Source organism: Salvia splendens, chromosome 2 (assembly GCF_004379255.2).
Source record: "Salvia splendens isolate huo1 chromosome 2, SspV2, whole genome shotgun sequence".
NCBI lineage: Eukaryota > Viridiplantae > Streptophyta > Magnoliopsida > Lamiales > Lamiaceae > Salvia > Salvia splendens.
Window position 1 is genome coordinate 39382262 of NC_056033.1, and position 18915 is coordinate 39401176.

General features: G+C 37.6%; 3 protein-coding genes across 3 annotated transcripts; 1 reads left to right on the forward strand and 2 right to left on the reverse strand.

Annotated features, from left to right (window-relative positions):
• Positions 1-1967: 1967 nt before the first annotated feature.
• Positions 1968-6144, reverse strand: LOC121766148 (glucose-1-phosphate adenylyltransferase large subunit 1-like). The gene is made up of 15 exons (XM_042162503.1): positions 5647-6144; positions 5274-5492; positions 5061-5189; positions 4554-4727; positions 4331-4423; positions 4159-4242; positions 4017-4072; positions 3740-3833; positions 3375-3560; positions 3217-3297; positions 2882-2968; positions 2713-2817; positions 2529-2635; positions 2341-2401; positions 1968-2265 (listed from the first exon to the last, which is right to left on the reverse strand). The coding sequence occupies exons 2-15, from the start codon at positions 5451-5453 to the stop codon at positions 2164-2166; spliced, it is 1539 nt and encodes a 512-aa protein (XP_042018437.1). The 5' UTR covers positions 5454-5492; positions 5647-6144; the 3' UTR covers positions 1968-2163.
• A 3984-nt stretch (positions 6145-10128) lies between these two features.
• On the forward strand, positions 10129-10823 carry LOC121766159 (50S ribosomal protein L31, chloroplastic-like). The gene is made up of 2 exons (XM_042162514.1): positions 10129-10286; positions 10384-10823. Exons 1-2 carry the CDS (start codon positions 10215-10217, stop codon positions 10708-10710), a joined length of 399 nt encoding a protein of 132 aa, XP_042018448.1. The 5' UTR covers positions 10129-10214; the 3' UTR covers positions 10711-10823.
• A 794-nt stretch (positions 10824-11617) lies between these two features.
• On the reverse strand, positions 11618-17204 carry LOC121792746 (long chain base biosynthesis protein 1-like). Its single transcript, XM_042190817.1, has 13 exons — positions 16956-17204; positions 15767-16016; positions 15574-15668; positions 15025-15116; positions 14700-14793; positions 14547-14619; positions 14324-14456; positions 13224-13398; positions 12953-13093; positions 12784-12879; positions 12359-12500; positions 12134-12261; positions 11618-12060 (listed from the first exon to the last, which is right to left on the reverse strand). Exons 2-13 carry the CDS (start codon positions 15879-15881, stop codon positions 11887-11889), a joined length of 1458 nt encoding a protein of 485 aa, XP_042046751.1. The 5' UTR covers positions 15882-16016; positions 16956-17204; the 3' UTR covers positions 11618-11886.
• Between the last annotated feature and the right edge of the window lie 1711 nt (positions 17205-18915).

Consider the following 18915-nt stretch of genomic DNA (forward strand, 5'->3'; position numbering starts at 1 on the left):
TTCACCTGCAGTGGGATGCCCTATAGGCTGCCATATAGTCCGCCCTAAGCATTTTATTTATTTGAATATTTAAAACACTACAAAAATTGGATAAAAAAACTTCATTTCATTGAAAGTTCAAACATTACAGTACGAAATAAAAAAATTAGAAATTCTCAATGGCGGTTACGGTCACAAACTTCTTCAATCATGTCATTCATGAGTTGAGCATGGTCTTGTTGGTTGCGCATTGAGGCCTGTCTAGATAGAACCTCATTGTAGCCCATCGGTAATCCTCGAACGTGGAGCAGGGTCGCCGTACTGGAGCTAGATCCAGCTTCATCATCGCTCCTATCGGTGACTCTTCCACCATCTTGTTTGACTGTCATGTTATGCAAGATGATGCACGCATACATGACATCGGCGATGACTTCCTTGTACCAGAAATGCACCGGACCTTTCACTATTGCCCACCGCGCTGGAGCACACCAAATACCCGCTCCACATCCTTCCGCTCAGCCTCCTACTTTTGCGCAAATAAAACTCTCTTGTCACCCATTGGGCAGCTGATCGTCTTCACAAAAACAGGCCACCTTGGGTATATGCTGTCGGCCAAGTAGTACCCCATATGATATTGGCGTCCGTTGGCAGTGAACTCGATGGCCGGGCAGTTGCCATTGCATTGCTCGGTGAAGAGGTTGGATGAGTTGAGAATGTTGATGTCGTTGTTCGACCCCGCTACACCGAAGTAAGCATGCCAGATCCAGAGTCGATGGTTAGCGACGGCTTCAAGGATCATCGTCGGGTGGCTGCCCTTGTATCCACTAGTAAATTGGGCTCTCCACGCCGTCGGGCAATTCTTTCACTCCCAGTGCATACAATCGATGCTCCCTAGCATTCCACAACAGTCGGCTTCGCAAATATGTGTTGCTATAAGCCTCCACAACTCCCCTACAAAAATTCTTCAGGCCCTTGCGGCCAGTTGTCTCCCCGACGTGAAGGTACTCGTCGAACATGTCCGCCGTGGTACCGTAGGCCAACTGCCGGAGCGCAACCGTGCACTTCTGCAACGGCGTAAGTCCGGGTTTGCCGATGCCATCTTCCCGATACTGGAAGTATTCATCACGTGCCTCCAACGTTTGGACAATGCTGAGAAAAAGATCTCGCCGCATTCTAAAACGGCGGTGAAAAACCGTCGGGCCCCACAGTGGTTGCTCGGCAAAATAGTCTGCGAACAGACGTTGGTGAGCTATGCCGTGCTCGCGGCAGACAAACGTCCGACGTCGAATCGGCCTCGGGATCTGCTCCGCCTGGACCTGCTTCGACGCTTCACGCTCACGCTCCATTTCGGCCAAGCATTCCACCGCAGCCTCATGAACGCAATTGAATAAGGCCCGAGTAATGCCCTCCGAGGTACTCCAGTCGTGGTCGGTTCTCATTTTTTTATGTGAGAAAGATTGGGAGAAAAATATTGGTGTGTGGGGAAAGTGAGAGATGTGAGAGAAAATTTGGTGTGGAAAATGGAATGAGAAATGGTGTTTAAATATATAAGAAATTTGAAAAAAAAAGGATCGTCCGCGTGACCCGCAGTGGGGCGGACGATGCGTGTTCCGACGCCATCGTCCGCGGACAATGCATCGGGCATCATCCGCATAGCTATAGTGGCAGACGATAGCTCGCCCGATGCATCGGGCGAACTATCGTCCGCCCCACTGTGGATGCTCTTACAAGCATCGGAGTAGTATTAATTATACCTACCAAGCAAATGAATGGTCCAAGATTTTTCCTTTCATTCATACGGTCCGCCCCACTGTGGACGCTCTTACAAGCATCAGAGTAGTATTATTTATACCTACCAAGCAAATGAATGGTCCAAGATTTTTCCTTTCTTTCATACGTTCATTTCTATACCATTTTTATTTCATTCTGCCGTACCTAACATGTCCCTAGATATCAAAATTACTACAAGAAGTATAACAAGCAACCTCTTTTGTACAAATAGCGTAATTTATAAGCTAGTTAAGCCGAAATATGATGTTTTCTGTTATCATTCCTAGTGGTTCTTTTCATACAAACAAAGCTTCGAATTCTAATTTACATCACTTAAAATCATTGTCACCCAAAATACTTGCAGAATTGGGAAAGAAAGCAACATTATTAGATTCCTACAAAACATGTTCAGTTTCATATGAGTGTTCCATCTTTTATGGTGGCATTCTTCAACACTACTGTGATTCCAGATCTTATGTAAAATCCATCATCCGCCCGGTCCGCTTCTTCGACACCCTAGCATGTCAATGCAGACCAAAATCACTCACTCCCGTTACAAGTTAAAGAGGCAAGAACAACGAGGATACTTACATCTTGGTTTGCGATTATCACATCCCTCCCGATCTTGGCATTCTTGTCGATTATACAGTTACTTCAAAAAATGCACAAAACAAGAATCAATATCATTCCCACTGTAAAGAAAAAACAGATTTGCACAAGCTTCTAAGAACTATGTTTCCTATTTCAAGTGGGTAAACAACTCTCCAATTCAATCCTACCAGATTTTGGTGTTCTGTCCAACGCCTATCGGAACCTTCCCTTGCGCGATAGCAGACGCAATTTCCGATTCAGTTTGGTAATAGTCAGCTCCCATCATCATGGTATCCTGAAACACAGATTGCACTCTTTTAGATTGTGTATATGGCTTCATTAAGAACATTAAATCAAATATGTATACTTCACCTTGAGTTCAACACCGTTGTCTAGGCGTGATCTAACACCAACAATCGAGTGCTGAACGCTACATTCTCCCAGAAAGCAACCATGGGAGGTTATTGCATCCACTATCTGAAACAACCATATTCATGAGATACGGGAACGATGAGATTTAAGCACTGTGATAGAAGCATACCTTGCATTTTTCGACTTTCGAAGGAGGCAAGAATCTTGGAGATGTGTAGAAAGGGGTCTTTGGATCATTAAAATCAAACTTTGGAGGCTGTTAAAAGAGAACATTAGCCACATTCAGCTCCCAAATCTAAATAGACCATGATATCAAAAATTACATCTTGAAAAGTTAAAAAGTAAGTACAGTATTATTCAAAATTCAAGATACACTTTTTACATAATAGTATTCCTTTGAGCATCTTCAAAAGATAGCCATGATTACTTTCTTGTCTAGTGGATCAAATGCAAATTATATTGAAAACGAGAGTTATGTAAATGGTCACGAAGAGAATGATCGACCTGCTCCGTGAGGGCCAAATTGGCGTCAAATAATGACTTGATGGTTCCAATGTCCTCCCAGTAGTCATTGAACAAGTATGCCTGTAACGAGGCGAGATACTCAGAATAGAGGACAAATAATGAAATCTCACGACAGAAGTTTCGAATTTGAATCTTGCCTGCACTTTGTGGTTGTTGACGGCTCCAGGGATGATCTCGGAGCCAAAATCATTGCACGAAGGGTACGTATATTTCAGAAGCTGCAGTAGGACGTCAGTCTTGAACACGTACACGCCCATCGATGCAATGTAGGGAAATTTTGCTGCCTCTTGACGAGAAAGTCCGAGAATAGAGGTGTCAACTTGCTGCAGGACATCACCAGATGAAAGCAAAAGATCAAAGGGAAGAAAGCATCAATTTATAAGATGTGAAATCAGCATAAAGTAAGGTGAACATGAACACTGAATTTTCTGAATCCATTTCACGATTGTCATTTTGTACACGAAACAAAGGGACATTGGCCTAGCTAGATGAGACTACATACCATTGCTTTTAGATCCGAGCCCTTTGGTTTCTCTGCAAACTGAATGATCCGCCCCGTTTGATCAATTTTCATCAATCCAAAATCTGAGGCTCGGCTGAGTCACATGGAAAGAACAGAACAAGCTTATTAATCTAACATGATTCATGAACATTAAACGAAACTTTATGCTGCAAAAGGGCTATATGCATGAACTTAGTACTTGAACCAACAACAGTTTTCGCCCGAGAATAAAAGCTATGAATTTAATATTGATTGTAGGAAATAAATCGATACATACCCATCATCCATGGGTACACACGAAACAGTAATGTCTGCACCTGTATCTATATGTTTCTGCAAGCATGTTGTTCATCAATAGACAAGCATTAAGATTGATAAGAAAACGATTCAACATATGGGAAAATAAGCATACAGGCCACCTGAACAAACTCCATATAGTCCATTCTGTAAAGATGGTCACCGGACAAGATTACTATATGATCGATATTTTTATTTTTGGCAGCCTATAAACACAGGGAGAAGAATCCACCAAATTAGACCTTCTACAAAAATGATCACAAAATGAAATGTCGAAATGCATCAACCACTCACATCGAAAACCCAAATGAATTGTCGAACTGCATCTGCAGTTCCTTGGAACCATTTCTTTCCTGTTTCTCCCGGTGTTTGAGTGGCAGCAAGAACCTATAACAGTTGTGCATTGAAAATAATTTACACAATCACAATGATTCACTGATGGTAGCTAAAAACATGTACGAAACACAAAACATCGTATAAAATCAAGCACTTTAGATTACAGCCAGTATAACCTCACCTCCACGAAACCATCTCCGAAACTCACACCATTTCCAAAGTTGTAGGTCCGAGCAAGGTGTCTATTGAGGGAGAAAGAATTGAACTGCGTCATGATGAATATCTTTCTTATCCCGCTATTGATGCAGTTACTCATCGGGATATCAATTAGCCTGTAACAACCACCAATCGGAACCTGCAAACACGTATAAACATCAACCTCCAAACATTCAAAGCAGCCTATATCTCCTACACCGTTCAAACTCTCATTCTACTCCCATTTCACCCGCACAAAAGTGTAACATTTGATAATATCAAGAACACACATGTGGTAGACATCCATTGAAAACATTGGAATATGAAACAGAACACATTTACAACATATAGATATGACTTTATGCATCTTCTACATTCTTGAATCTAAACAGAAACAGCAGAAACAAAAACCGTTTCCTCTTATCATACATCAACATTAGTAAAAAGAATTATCAAAAGTTAAATGAATGTAACACAAATATTTTTTCCTTACAGCCGGTTTAGATCTTCTGCTAGTGAGAGGGAAGAGGCGAGTCCCCGCGCCTCCGCCCAAGATTATCGAAGCAACGCTTGCTGGATTTGCATTTGGAGTTCCCTCAGGAAGTGGTGTGAACTGAAGTGCCTGAAATTCATCACTCATTTTCAATTAAGGGCCAAAATAAATCACTCCAAATATCTAAAAAGATTAAAACTTTAACAAACTCACAGCCATTTCTTTGTTGATATCACGTGTTAGAACAGAGTAAGCAACTCCAGGCTTCAAATGCAATTTTTTCTTCCCATTTTCACCCAAATTCTTTGATCCAAAAACATTTCCTTTCTTACTCCCAATTCTCCCTCCAAAAAACCCATTAGCTCTAACGGCGGCGACACAGCAAGAATCCATTTTTTTGCGGTAATGAGGTAAAATGATTCACCAAATGATCTACCAAAAAAAGAATTGGAGAAACTCAATGATTAGAATTTTAGAACAAGACAAGTACTAAAAATTCAAAAGTAATGCTACTTTTTGCTAAACTAAAAGATCCCATGCTCCAAAATCTTGAACAAAGAGAGAGAAGAAAAAATGTTATTTTTACCTTTCGCCACCTCCAAAAAAATCACTCCGGAAACTTAAACTACAGACAAAGCACAAATGGGACACCAAGAATTAACAGCAAATGGAAAACAAAAACTAAGATCACAATCAACAAAACCTAGGAAAGGCTAAAAAAGAAAATTTATGAGAAAAAGTTTTGAACAATCAAGGCTCGTATGAACTAGGGAAACTTTGTAGGGTAGTTAACTAGTAGAAAGTAGTCTCACACTTCTCTATGATGAATTTTGGTAGAGTTTTACGCAAAAAATGAAAAAAATACAATGTGATCGAAGTGGCATTAGTTTTGTCTAATTTCAGCTGAAATTAGTGATAACTATGACACCTCAAATATAGAACAAATGTAGATTTAGTACTATTATTTTCTTATAAAGAATAAAATTAATCCAGAAATAGGAAATATCTTCTTATTTTAATCATGTAGCCTCGGATTTCGTAGTTCCCAAATCTGCTTAAGAATTTAAGGATCTGGAGATCTACGCTCTCTCTCTCTATCTTAGTAGTTTATTAGTCACAAGATATTTGCACAGTTAGATTTATTGGATAAGATAATTATGTTATAATATGAATTAAGTCAACATCGAATTTTGACCAAAGAAAAGTTATTTAATTGAATTGTTGATTTTTATATAACTACTGTTGAAAACTAAAATGCGGAAAATAAAATTGAAGAACTCTTGAAGACTACATTTTGATTGATTTGAATTGTTGTTGGATACATTGTGCATCTCTATTTATAGGACTAGAGAAGTAATGTACCTAGGAACTAAACAATTGGAACTATAACACTATTAATGTTATATTCCTTGAAACTCAAAAGTGACTCTTTCCAATATTCTTGAGACTCCACACTTTCTTTTCCCAATATACTTGGGACACCTAAAGTGATCATTCCAACACTCCCCCTCAAGTTAAGTATCGAGTTTTTTCGAAACTTAACTTGCACGATCTTCACTTTGATAAATAGTTTATACTCATATTCAGGAGTTCTTCAATTTTCATTGACAGTTTATACTCGTATCATAGAGTTTCTTCAATTCATTATTGATAGTTCATTGATAGTTTATGCTCGTATCATAGATCTTCTTCAATTCTTCATTGATAGTTTATACTCATATCAAAGAGTTGGGTTTTTTTTTATTGAAAGTTTAGACTCATTTCAAGGAGCTTCTTCATTTTTCTTCGTTGAAAGTTTAGACTCTTATCAAGGAGCTCTTCATCATTGAAAGTTTAGACTCATTTCAAGGAGTTTCTTCAATTTTCTGTTGACAGTTTTAACTCGTGTCATAGAGCTCTTCAATTTTTGATTGACATTTTTAACTCGTGTCAAGGAGCTATCTTAGATAGTTTTTGCTCGTATCTAGGAGCCAAATCATTTTTTTTTCTGACTGACAGTTTTTACTCGTGTCGAGGAGCTTTTTTTTTTCTGACTGACAGTTTTTACTCGTGTCGAGGAGCTTTTTTTCTGACTGACAGTTTTTACTCTTGTCGAGGAGCTTTTTTCTGACTGACAGTTTTTACTCTTGTCGAGGAGCTCATTCGGACAGTTTCGACTCGTGTCGAGGAGCTTTCTTTCAGACTAACAGTTTTTACTCTTGTCGAGGAGTTTATCTAGACAGTTTTTGCTCGTATCTAGGAGCCATCTTCGATTTGGGTTTTTTTTCTTCATATTTCGCAAAAGACATAACATTCTTTCGCAATTTTTTATAACTGGGGAGCAATTTGCAATTTTTAAATGTGGAGGGACCAAATTGTGGTTTACCTCCAATCAAAACCGACGCCCCTTTGTTTCTCTCCTTTTCTATCATTTCCAACTTCAGTCGTCTCTCCTCCATTCGACGAGCCCGAGCCGGCTCCTTCTGGTTTCTCCGGCTGTGGTAGTCCATTTCATTTTCCTTTCCAACTCCGGTCACCTGCCTCTTATCGGCCGGTGCTTCTCCGGCATTATGCTCCCCCTCTCTTCGGAATTCTCCCTATTCCGGGCAGCATTTTCCACTTTGGTTTCTCCTCTTGCCGCCATCACGGCAGATTTCCCCGCCTCAACTCAATCGACAATTGTGCACCGAGCCTCCTTCGCGGTTGATTTCTCCTCCGGTTAACTGGCCTTCGCTGCACTAACCACAATGTTGATATAATCGAGGATGAATATTCCGACAGGGTACTTCCTCTCCCCTTCTGGCGGATAATTCTCCTACTGCTTTGCCTCTTTTCCGGGCTGTCTTGCACTGTAGTAGCTTTCTCGCCCTCTCACCAGCGGGCATCTTTGCCTTCTCGGCCAACCTACATTTGGGGAGGGATTGTTCGGTCGGCTACTTCTTCTCCCCCTCGGCCGGACAAACCGAGGACTGCTCCGTTTCCTTCTCTTTTTCCTGGTGGCTTCTCTCCAATGGCGGCGTCAAAACTGGTGGTTGGCTTTACTCCTATAGCAGATGATCGTTCGACAATGGCTGATCTTTCCCCCTTCCCTGGATGATTTAGAGTCCTTACGTTCGCAGCCTCTCTCGTCTGCCTCCTCTGTTTTCTCAGCCCTCCTACTTGCCGGTTTCGGCTTCGTGCTGCTTCGATGTCTAGAGACGACAGCGACCACTGCTTGCTTCTTGCCGCTGCCATCTCCACCATGGTTGGTCATTAGAAGAGCAGCAGCCTCACAGTCGCCGACGTCTAATCATCGCTGTCGGGGTTTCAAGGCCGTTGTCATCACCTTGGCTACCACCGCTGCTCGCTGCTGCTGAGGCCAGAAGTGAGGCGGCTGCTCTGGCATGGTCATCCACTGCTGATGATGGGGCTGTTGCTGATCCTTCCCCATAGGTGGTGGCGCCATTCCTCGTGGCTGCTGCATCATTCTCGGCTGGAGCTAAACCCAAAATTTTCATAGTTGTTTGGTATACTTGGCAGATTCTCGGCTGTATATTTGGGAGAGGTTTTTTTTTTTAGAGACAGATCGATCCATGGAAGGATCGAACCTGCTCTGATACCATGTTGAAAAGTAAAATGCGGAAAATAAAATTGAAGAACTCTTGAAGACTACATTTTGATTGATTTGAATTGCTGTTGGATACATTGTGCATCTCTATTTATAGGACTAGAGAAGTAATGTACCTAGGAACTAAACAATTGGAACTATAACACTATTAATGTTATATTCCTTGAAACTCAAAAGTGACTCTTTCCAATATTCTTGAGACTCCACACTTTCTTTTCCCAATATACTTGGGACACCTAAAGTGATCATTCCAACAACTACAAACATGGTTTATAATACTACTATATAGTGATAAATTAATGCATGTTTATCTATACACTCCCAAAAATAACTTTTAACAAAAATGTGCGTAATATATGTTACTTCAGAATTTTACTAAAAATGTAATTAAGCATATTAAATTCTTGACCTTATTATAAAATATGATCCCCTAACTTTGAGGTCACACAATTTGCAAATGTATATTACACGACATCTTTACTGTAGAAATTAATGGGGAGTAATTTGTTGGATAATAAAATTTCAAAATAGAAGCCTTGAATCCTTAACCATTTGACTGGTAGTTTGATTCATATAGAGAGGTAATGTGTTGCTATGGAAAACGAAATAAAAACTAGGCCCAAATATGGGAATAATACTTTTTCTGCCTATTAAAGGCCTATGGCTTTGAAATTTCCAACTCAAATAAATTTTGGCCCAACTAAGTTTTATATTTTGCCAATAGATTATGAACATCATTGGTACACAACATTTGCGGATTTGCCACATCTAATTTCAAAAATTAAACTAATTTGTATTACCACACAAACACACACTCAAGGCCTTGGCAGCCCTATAAATGATTATCATTTATAATGTAGATTATGGGGAGTATTTTCATGAATAGCCTCTTAGAGTAAGTCTCAAATTTGAATTTATAAGGAATAAAGTAGATTGAATATAAAGAGTTATCAAATTGATGTTGATATGTTGTCCAAATCAAGCACGAGTACCTTTGGTGTAAGAGCTACTATGAGGCTCGAAGGGTGAAATTGGGATTGCAAAGTCTATAACAACACTTGTATTACATTGATTTTTATAACGATAATAATAAGGGTAAATTAAAAAAATCATAAATTCCGGCCAAATTTTAGTATGTCCCTCAATTTTAAAAATCAGTGTATGAAAAATACAGAGTTTGAGTTTGTTAGTAATCATCTCGTGACTAATTTTTGTGGGACGCTTATACTCTGATATGACAATAAAAAAATCATAGGTGGACGTCATAGTCGGTGAGTTCAACACTGTCATATATTCATAAAGAAAACTATATCGTTTGGTTGAAAACATCAATAATAATATAGTAGTATCACCATTTTTTTTTTGGAGTGAGATAACCGAAAAAAAATCGAACTTCACAATTTTTCAGACTGATTTAAAAAATTGTTGGAAGGTTTATATTGTGATTTTTTTTTAGAATTTATTACTCCGCTTAATTATGAATATTAAGAAGGGTGGCTATCCATTCATCCACAAAATCTTGAGTAGAGAAATACCCCAATCCTTGTCTTATCTTCACACCAACAGCAATGGCGCTCTCCCTCTCCAACCCCTTCCTCCACAAAAACCTCTCCCCTCCCCCACTCTCCCTCAACGCCAAGGTAACGAATTGCACACCAATCTCTTCTACCCCCAACAATTATCGTTTCAGCAACCATCTTCACACCAATTAGGTATTTTTTTTTCTTCAATTGACAGGTAAAGGCAGCGGTGGGCAGCAATCAGATGCGATTGAGCTGCAGGAAGGGCGACATACACCCCGAATTCCACGAAGACGCCAAGGTTTACTGCAACGGAGAGCTGGTGATGACCACCGGCGGCACGAAGAAGGAGTACGTGGTGGATGTGTGGTCCGGCAACCACCCCTTCTACCTCGGCAGCCGCTCGCAGCTTCTCGTCGACGCTGATCAGGTTGAGAAATTCCGGAAGAAATACAGTGGTCTCGACTCGATTATGGAGATTCCTGTCCTCAAGGGAGAGATTGTGCTTCCTCCTAAGAGGAAGAGTAAGCCCAAAAAGAAGTAGTTTTGCTAAAGATTCTGTTTTTATTTTACTTGTTTTATGTTTTTGTGTATTGGGATGAAAAATCATGATATTGATGTTCTTATTGTAATGAGAAGTGATTAATTGGTTCTTGATTTTTGTGGGTTTTTGGTTTTGGAGAATTTGCCTAGGTGGGGTGGGGTGTGTTTTTGTTATTCATGTTATTTAGAAGTTGGTGACGATCTTCTTCTTCCCAGTGTTTGATCCTACAAGTTTGATTTCTAGTTCCGTCATCGAACATGACTTTGATTAGTAATGTTTATGAGGAAGTATATTGTGGGTTTTTGGTTTTGGAGAATTTGCTTTGGTGTGATGTTATTTCCAAGTAGCAACGACCTTCTTTCTTTAATTCGATCTCACAAGTTCTGTCATTTAGATCTATGATTGAACATGCATGAATTCAATTAGTTTCTTTGAGCAAGTTTCTTTTGAGGAAGCTGATGTCTTTGACCATGTGAAGCCGTTTCATGGGTTTCTAGGATGTCACGAATAGTAGAAAGTAATCTATACATTGAAGGATTCAGGTGGAGTCGGGGGTCAAGAAAGTAATCTATACATTGAAGGATTCAGGTGGAGTCGGGGGTCAACTGACCTCGAACTAGCTCATAAGAGCTAGAAAAGTTCATTAAGTTGAACCTTTGGAGTTGCCGCTAATCTCACAATGGAACAACTCTACTCCAAATATTTGCTTAACCACATATGTTGTGATTATTGATTGAAACTTCTTTAGTAGACGTAACTGGCGGACAACACCAAGATATTTGATGCTCTTCTACTTCTATTTTCTTGTTTTTGTAGTTAATTTTGAATGAACATTTGCTGTGATCATTGTGCTGATAGTTTGTATTTTAAACGGGTTCATCATTTTTTGACTGACTTGAACGTCTTGTAACAAGTCAAAAAGTCAGTATCTCTTTCTCCATATGAAACACAATCCCAATAATTATGTTCAAAACATTACAACACCATAATTTGACCAAAAAGCTATTTAGAGATCCCAGCAGACTTATGTTTTTCGAAACATGAGCAAGCCAAGAAGAAGCAATCTAACAATGATATACCAAAGTTAGTTTGTCACTAGTGATCCCGGTGGGCGCGTTTAAGCAACTTCATCATTGTCTCGAGGCTCCAACAACTGAAGCATTCAGGAAAATGGAGTCATTGGCCTGCCAATACACGGGCTGCAGCTTGCTTCAATGCTTCACATGCTTTGTCCACATCAGTTTTTGTATGACCAGCAGACACATATAACCTAATTCCAGCAGGCAGCTTGCATTTGTCCAGTGTCGATCTTTTTGAAGTTGCAACGAAAACGCTATGTTCCTTCAATAGCTGCAAATGCCACCCTTATATTATCACAAGACAGGGGAGAACAAACGGGTTCGAGAGAGTTTAGACCACTTACATGATTGGCAAGATCTTCAAGCACTTGAAGATCACCCTTGGCGAATCCTGTGGAGTTCTTCAGTTTCAGAAAAACGATGGGCGATTTTGGATCACTGACTATCTCAAGGCCTTGTAGACTAGATAAACCTATAATCTTACATGAAGTTAGACATGTGAAATGAGTTCAATATGATTTGATGACGAAATCATGTTTTTGAATTGTTCACAATTGAAAAAGAACCACCTTTATGGAGAGATGCTATGTTCTCTCTCAACTTGGTGATAAGATTAGGATTTTCTTCAAGAACATCAATGGCAGTGATTGCAGCACTCGCCAGATAAGGAGGCAAAGAAGCAGAGAACACGTAGCCGGAGCTACTGAGACGCTGCCAGTGAAGAATTATAATGCTATCAGAGAGAAGCCAGAGATTTTGTTGTGTTCCAACCTATTCTAGTTATTATTGCATTTTGCATTTCTTAGTAGAAGAATTCTATAGATATTTCCAAAGTGAGGTCAGAGAAGGCTATCTTTGAATATTGTAATTGACGGTTTAGCCAAGGCTTTCTACTACGGAAATAAGGGTTTATCTTTTATTTCAATTGTATTTTCCATTTCAATTCGGTATGTTTCCATTCGCTTCTTTTCTCTAACACTAATAGAACACATACCTGGTGATCAATCACTCTGGCACTTCCAGTGCAAAACCCTCCTTCAGTGGCCAATGCATGTCCCATCGCAGCGGAGACGATATCTATCTTCTCAACCTGCCAAAAATTGCATATAAAGAAGAACACGCAGATTATACAGCCAATAAACATCAAAGTGGTGGAAACTTACTGGAATTTTGCAATGTTCAGTGAGACCTCTACCGGAACTTCCAAGAACTCCGATAGAATTGCTTTCATCTAGTATAACACGGAATCGATATTGCTCCTTCAGTTTGATTATTTCGTCCAATGGAGCGATTTGACCAGAATTCTGGAATTGCACAAGATTAGTTGGGAGGAAAATTTAAAGATCTACACAAGCAATGTAATGAGGGAAGCATAGAAAGTGAAAAACACGACACTAAATGCTCATTCCCATATGAGTGCTTCTGAAGAAATACCTGATAGACAGCTTCTACAACGATATACCGTCTGACCTTCTTAGCTCTTTTGTTCTCATGGGTAACACTTTCCAGAATACTCTGTAAGGACTTCATATCATTGTGTTTGAAATAAATAATCGTACTTCTAGAGAGGTGAAGGCCATTCTGAATTCCCCAGTGGACACCCTCATCTCTGCAAAATGCACAATAACCCACCAATACGTGAAAATAAAAGAATAGAAAAAGGAAATGTGCATCAGACTTTAATTGGTGTCCGTCCCATAGAAATCAATGCATCATATATAATCTAACATGTCACTGGACCAATATGGGTATATGCAAAAGCAATTTTAAACAGAGGCCACTTGCATCGCATGAGAAATAGCAATAATCCATCTCCCAGCACTATCACCACCATACCATATAGATTGCCCATATAACAAAATGAAGCAACTTATGTTAATGTTGCAAAATAACAGAACAATAGAACCTACAAATCAAGAAAAAAGAAAGGGGCCTTTGGTACACTGAAAAGTCTTACATAGTACAAACAAAGCTACACCATAAATAAAAACACAGAAAGAGGAGGATAAGCTTGAGGGCATGATTCATAGAAGGACAAAAGAGACCATTAACAATAATAGGGCATAATATCTTCAAATAAGGGTTAGTTACAGGAAAAAATCACTAGTTGCAATTTGACACACCCTCAAAATGTAGGTACTTAAGACCTAAAGTCAAATTGAGTTTTCTAAAGTTAGGATTGACTAGTCAAAAATTAGGGATGTTGAGTAACATCGAAACTAAAATTTGGTGTCTAAACTAACTTATGTTGAATATGCAACTAGGCAGAAAACTGATGATTTCCTGGAAATTCTTCCTAAAATGATACTCCAAGGTAGCAAACATCTAATGCTGGAAATTGTAGCATAGGTAAAATATATGCCAAATAACATCCAAAAAAACTACATCTGACCTAATTAATCCAAATCATAAAAGTCCACTCAAAAACTCAAAAGAACTTGCAGCCAGATGTTATGTTGCATTGCACAGAGCTACCAACCATAAAATATGCTGGGGGAAAAGGAGCAAATAAATAAAAGCCAAGGAAGACTCACACAACAACGACGTCACCCTTCTTACAAAATGCTGGAATGATGCTAAACATCGTGGAAAGTCCATACGAATAAAGTATCGAATCAGAAGTTCCAAGAAATTTTGCTATTCTGGCCTCGCAATCAAGGTGCACATCTGCATTGTTACAAAATTCATCCACATAGTCTCAGCAATGGCCAAGATTAACAGGAAATGCACAGCGCACATGGTAATGTTAAATCATACCAATTGTCCCATAAAATCCACGAGGACCACAAGAACCAACACCATATTTTTCCAATGCCTTGGTACATGACTCCTGTTTTTCATTAATGCTATCAGTTGAATGGAAGCACAATATCAGACGCGAAAACTAGGAGTTAGAGCATTTGTTGTTACTTGCAGTTTATCATGCCCTAGAAGACCAAGGTAATTTGCTGATGTGAAGTTCACGACTTCAACACCATTAACTACAGCATGTGGTCCAGCAGCACTGCATAAATCAACTAATCATCCATCTGGAAATCTTAAGGAACAGTACAGGATCTTGAGAATTAAACTATTAGAGCACAAAAAAAAATTTGAGCTAAGAATGTGCAAACTGATGATAAGCTCTACAAATTCAAAGTAAATACTAGACATGCATATAAAAGCAATAAGTTTACCTACGAAGCAGTTTCTCTACTCATACTTATCTCAATTTTATTAAAAAAAACATATTCACCTTTCTAATACTGGAGGTTCATACTTCATCTCTTCAGAAATAGAGGGAATTAAGGGTTCTGGGACCCATTCATCACATAACTCATCTACTTCCTGAAAGACATTACGCCGCCATGTATATCAGCTTGTGACGCATAAGCCCACTTAGATAATGAGGGATACGAAACCTTTAAGATGACAACAGATGAGTTGAACAATGCTACATGCATGTTATAGTTTGAAGCTTGAGGCAAGGTAGTTTCAAAAGATGGAAGTGATGTTAATCTAATGTTTAGACTAAGATTGTGAAAATTTGTCTGCCGGATAAATTCATGTAAGTGCCTTTAAGGCTTGGCATTCGTTCTTTCTTCAACACTAGACTTTCACTGCGTCCAATCAATTCGCAAGAAATTGATAATAAGAAAAGCAGCCCCGAGAGGAAACATGAAATGCAGAACAATACATTCCATCTAAAGATAGCTACATAGTGAAGCTCTCATGGGAAAATGGAAATGGAACAAGCAAAGTAGAAAGTAATATTACGATAAAATTCAAGAAGTACACAAGCTACCTTCTTTGTCAATGGTCTTTTTGGAGGCTTGTAACTTTTTTGGGTCATAAGAAAAAGAATTACAACTAAGAGAAGACCTTCCACAAGAAGATGACCTACATCAAGTTAAAAAGATTGCTAAGTTCCTACATCAAAGAAATATAACTGACCAAAAATAAATTTGTGCCAATGCCTCAATGAGAAGGTATCTCACCTTTTATTGGCACTCCAAAGACAACTGATCGAGCATATGGGGTATCAAAAGCCAAAGCAACCCAATCTGTGACGGACTTAACAACAGTTTCGAAAGAGGAAAATACTGTATCCATCGAGTCAACTTGGAAAGACACAAACACGCACTAAATGATTAAGAATCCAGAAGGTGTCCTGAGTCCTCACGGTAGTGTGTTATACTAAATCTCATTAATGCCTCTTACTGAAACACCTTCACTTCAACTCATGAGCTGAAAACAGCATCAAATATTCACTTAGTCACATTTCCAGAACTGATGGTTAGAGCTCAAAAAGTAGTCTACAAATGTGTATATGATGCTAGCCTAAGAGAGTGAACCCTGTCACCAACAATAACAGTGATATTTAACACATGTCAAAAATTTCTGTCAAATTATATCTACAAGAACTGCGCTACTAAAATGAACAAAATCTTCAGTTGAATAACATGAGACTGCCTTCCCCACCAGCTATGAAGCTGTAAACCCTATTGTAACAAATCAGGTATCTGTTACTACCTTAAAAAAGAGTTTTTGGAGCAGTTATGTTTGGATCAGGTTTTGAAATCTGTATAGTACTCATTAAATTTATTATCAATATTGGAATAAAAACCGACTACAGGAAATATAAAGTCAGCCTTCGTGATATTGAACTGTGTGTTTCATTTTTCAATACCCACAAATATAGAGTCACAATTTACTATTGTGAAATCTGCAAAAATGAAGCCAAAAACTTATATACAAACTATAAAGTCCAGACATGTCAATGTTTGGAGCCTAAACTCATCCACCAAATAATTGCTGAATGAGTAATAATAAAAACATATACATATAAAATCCATGACTTCTGTGGAAATCTTTGTATATTAGCAGTTAATACTTAATACACATGAAATTCCAAACCTAATGTTAATTACCAAATGAAATTAAACAAAATTACATTATACCATGTCAATCAAAATCAAACGATTTGACACCAATCAATATCTCAGAGCTCTTATTATCCAATTTGTAGATCCATAAATTCCAATTCACGAAAAAAAATGAGCAAACTTGCAGATCTCATTACAAAAACCCAACAACGAGTGGACTAAGATGGGAATAAGTATAATTAGAAGAAGTAGTAGAAGTAGAAGAAGAGGGAGATTCAGCATCGGTGAAGAAGAAGTTGACCTGATGAACAGATAGGATTTACAACTTCTTGGTGTTGTTGAGTTGGGGCTGAGAAAAGGGCGGCCAGCAAATTTCCAAGGCGGCGGCAGCAGCGGGGAGGTGATGTGCTGATCAGTCGGCCGAGAACAATGAAGAAATGAGGGCTGTGGCGGCGGTTGTGGTGGTGAATTTGGTGAGTTTCGCCGGAAATTTTGAGATGGAATCAGCTAGAGAGAGTAGAGACGAGAGAGATGGCCAATGAGGAATTTATTTATTTATATCCATTTGGATCTTGTTTTTCTTTGTTTATTTTAATCTTTTTTGAGGGATTGTAATTTTTTATGTTTGATATCTTAAGATCAAATCATTTAATTTTATAGTGAGGAATGTGATCAAATATACAAACTCCAAACTATGATTTGAACCGTTAGAAAATGTCAACAGATGATAAAATAGTAGCAACAGAAATGTCAACACAGTATTAACGGTTGATGTTGTATTGATATTGTGTTGACATTTTATGTTGTTACTATTTGTCATCTGTTGATATTTTTTATGGCCCAGATCATAGTTTGAAGTTTGTACAATATATAAGTTTGCATTTTATGACTACCCATTTATAGAGATCGGTATTTACTTAAGTTGTTACATATGTATTTTTGTGGAAAAAATGTATAGCTAATTATACTACTAGTAATATTTTTAAAATTTGTTATTTGAAAGAAGATAATAAGTAACGCATAAAATACTCGTCTCCTAATTTATGTTTAGAATGTTGTGCATTTTAAATGCTATATTTATAGTCCAATCAATCACATTTTTTTATATTTAATTAAATATTCTATACTCCTACAATCAAAACATATATATTTATTATTCCATTCGTCCACGAAAAATAAACAAGTTTATAAACGACATGAGTTTTAATGCAAAACTGGTAAAGTAAAAGATAGAAATGGATAATATGGTGAAGTTGTATTAGTGGATTGTAAGGTCATATTTACAATGATGTGCAGGGTTAGTATTGATTTAAAACTTTATTATGTATATATTTATATAGATTTTAATAATAATATAACTAATAATATCATATTAAAACAAAAATGGCAAAATTCAAAATATAAAATAAATAAATAATATAGATCATAATAATTGAAATTCAACATTAAAAATATATAACTGATGCTGAAAACATAGCTGAAAGAAGAACAACGAAGAAAAATTATGTGGAGTAAAGAAGATATTTTATTTATGTAAAAACTATAGTAAATTTGATTTATAGAGATCAAATTTGGTATAATTTGATCTATTTATGAACAAAATATGAATTTTGATATAATTTTTAATTTTTAAAATTCAATATATGAATGATATACTATTAATTTTATTTTAACACTGAAAGGAATGTTTATGAACCAATGAAATTATAATAAGTGATATACTATCAATAGAAAATAAATAAATAAATAAATAAAGGAAAGAGACCATGGTCTCGTTATAGTCCATCAAAATTAAAGATATGGGATCTGTTAGATTTTTTAATTTATTTTTCATTATTAAAAATATGGAGAAAGAATATTCTAGGTCATAGCATTTGTACTTTTCTTTATGGGTATTTCTTTTATTGACAATAAATTTTAAGACATATTCATCATATTGAATTGACTAAATCATTGTTGATTAGTCAACTTAGATATTCATATTGAATTGACTAAATTTTGTTGATTAGTCAATTTATAATGTACTATATATTCCATAATTTAATGTAAATGTCTTTCAATAATCGCAGAAATGTTAAACCTCACTATTTTTGTGTTTATAACGAGGTCATCCACCGACGATCATCCCTCTATTAATATGTAAACAAGTTTCCTTTCATTAGGATGCCTATTTCCCCTAAAGAATAGATGCTCTATGTCTCTAACCAGCAAATGACAAACCTGCTAATTAAGAAAAACAAACAAAAGCTCTTATTAGCCAT

Coding starts and splice junctions, on each gene's coding strand:
- LOC121766148 (XM_042162503.1), bottom strand. CDS start 5,453: ATGGATTCTTGCTGTGTCGCCGCCGTTAGAGCTAATGGGTTTTTTGGA. Junction 3,561..3,739: donor GCTCGGATCTAAAAGCAATG/GTATGTAGTCTC, acceptor GATGTCCTGCAG/CAAGTTGACACCTCTATTCT. Junction 2,818..2,881: donor CGAAAGTCGAAAAATGCAAG/GTATGCTTCTAT, acceptor TGGTTGTTTCAG/ATAGTGGATGCAATAACCTC.
- LOC121766159 (XM_042162514.1), top strand. CDS start 10,215: ATGGCGCTCTCCCTCTCCAACCCCTTCCTCCACAAAAACCTCTCCCCT. Junction 10,287..10,383: donor CACTCTCCCTCAACGCCAAG/GTAACGAATTGC, acceptor TTCAATTGACAG/GTAAAGGCAGCGGTGGGCAG.
- LOC121792746 (XM_042190817.1), bottom strand. CDS start 15,881: ATGGATACAGTATTTTCCTCTTTCGAAACTGTTGTTAAGTCCGTCACA. Junction 14,794..15,024: donor GAACCTCCAGTATTAGAAAG/GTGAATATGTTT, acceptor TGATTTATGCAG/TGCTGCTGGACCACATGCTG. Junction 12,880..12,952: donor CTGAACATTGCAAAATTCCA/GTAAGTTTCCAC, acceptor AATTTTTGGCAG/GTTGAGAAGATAGATATCGT.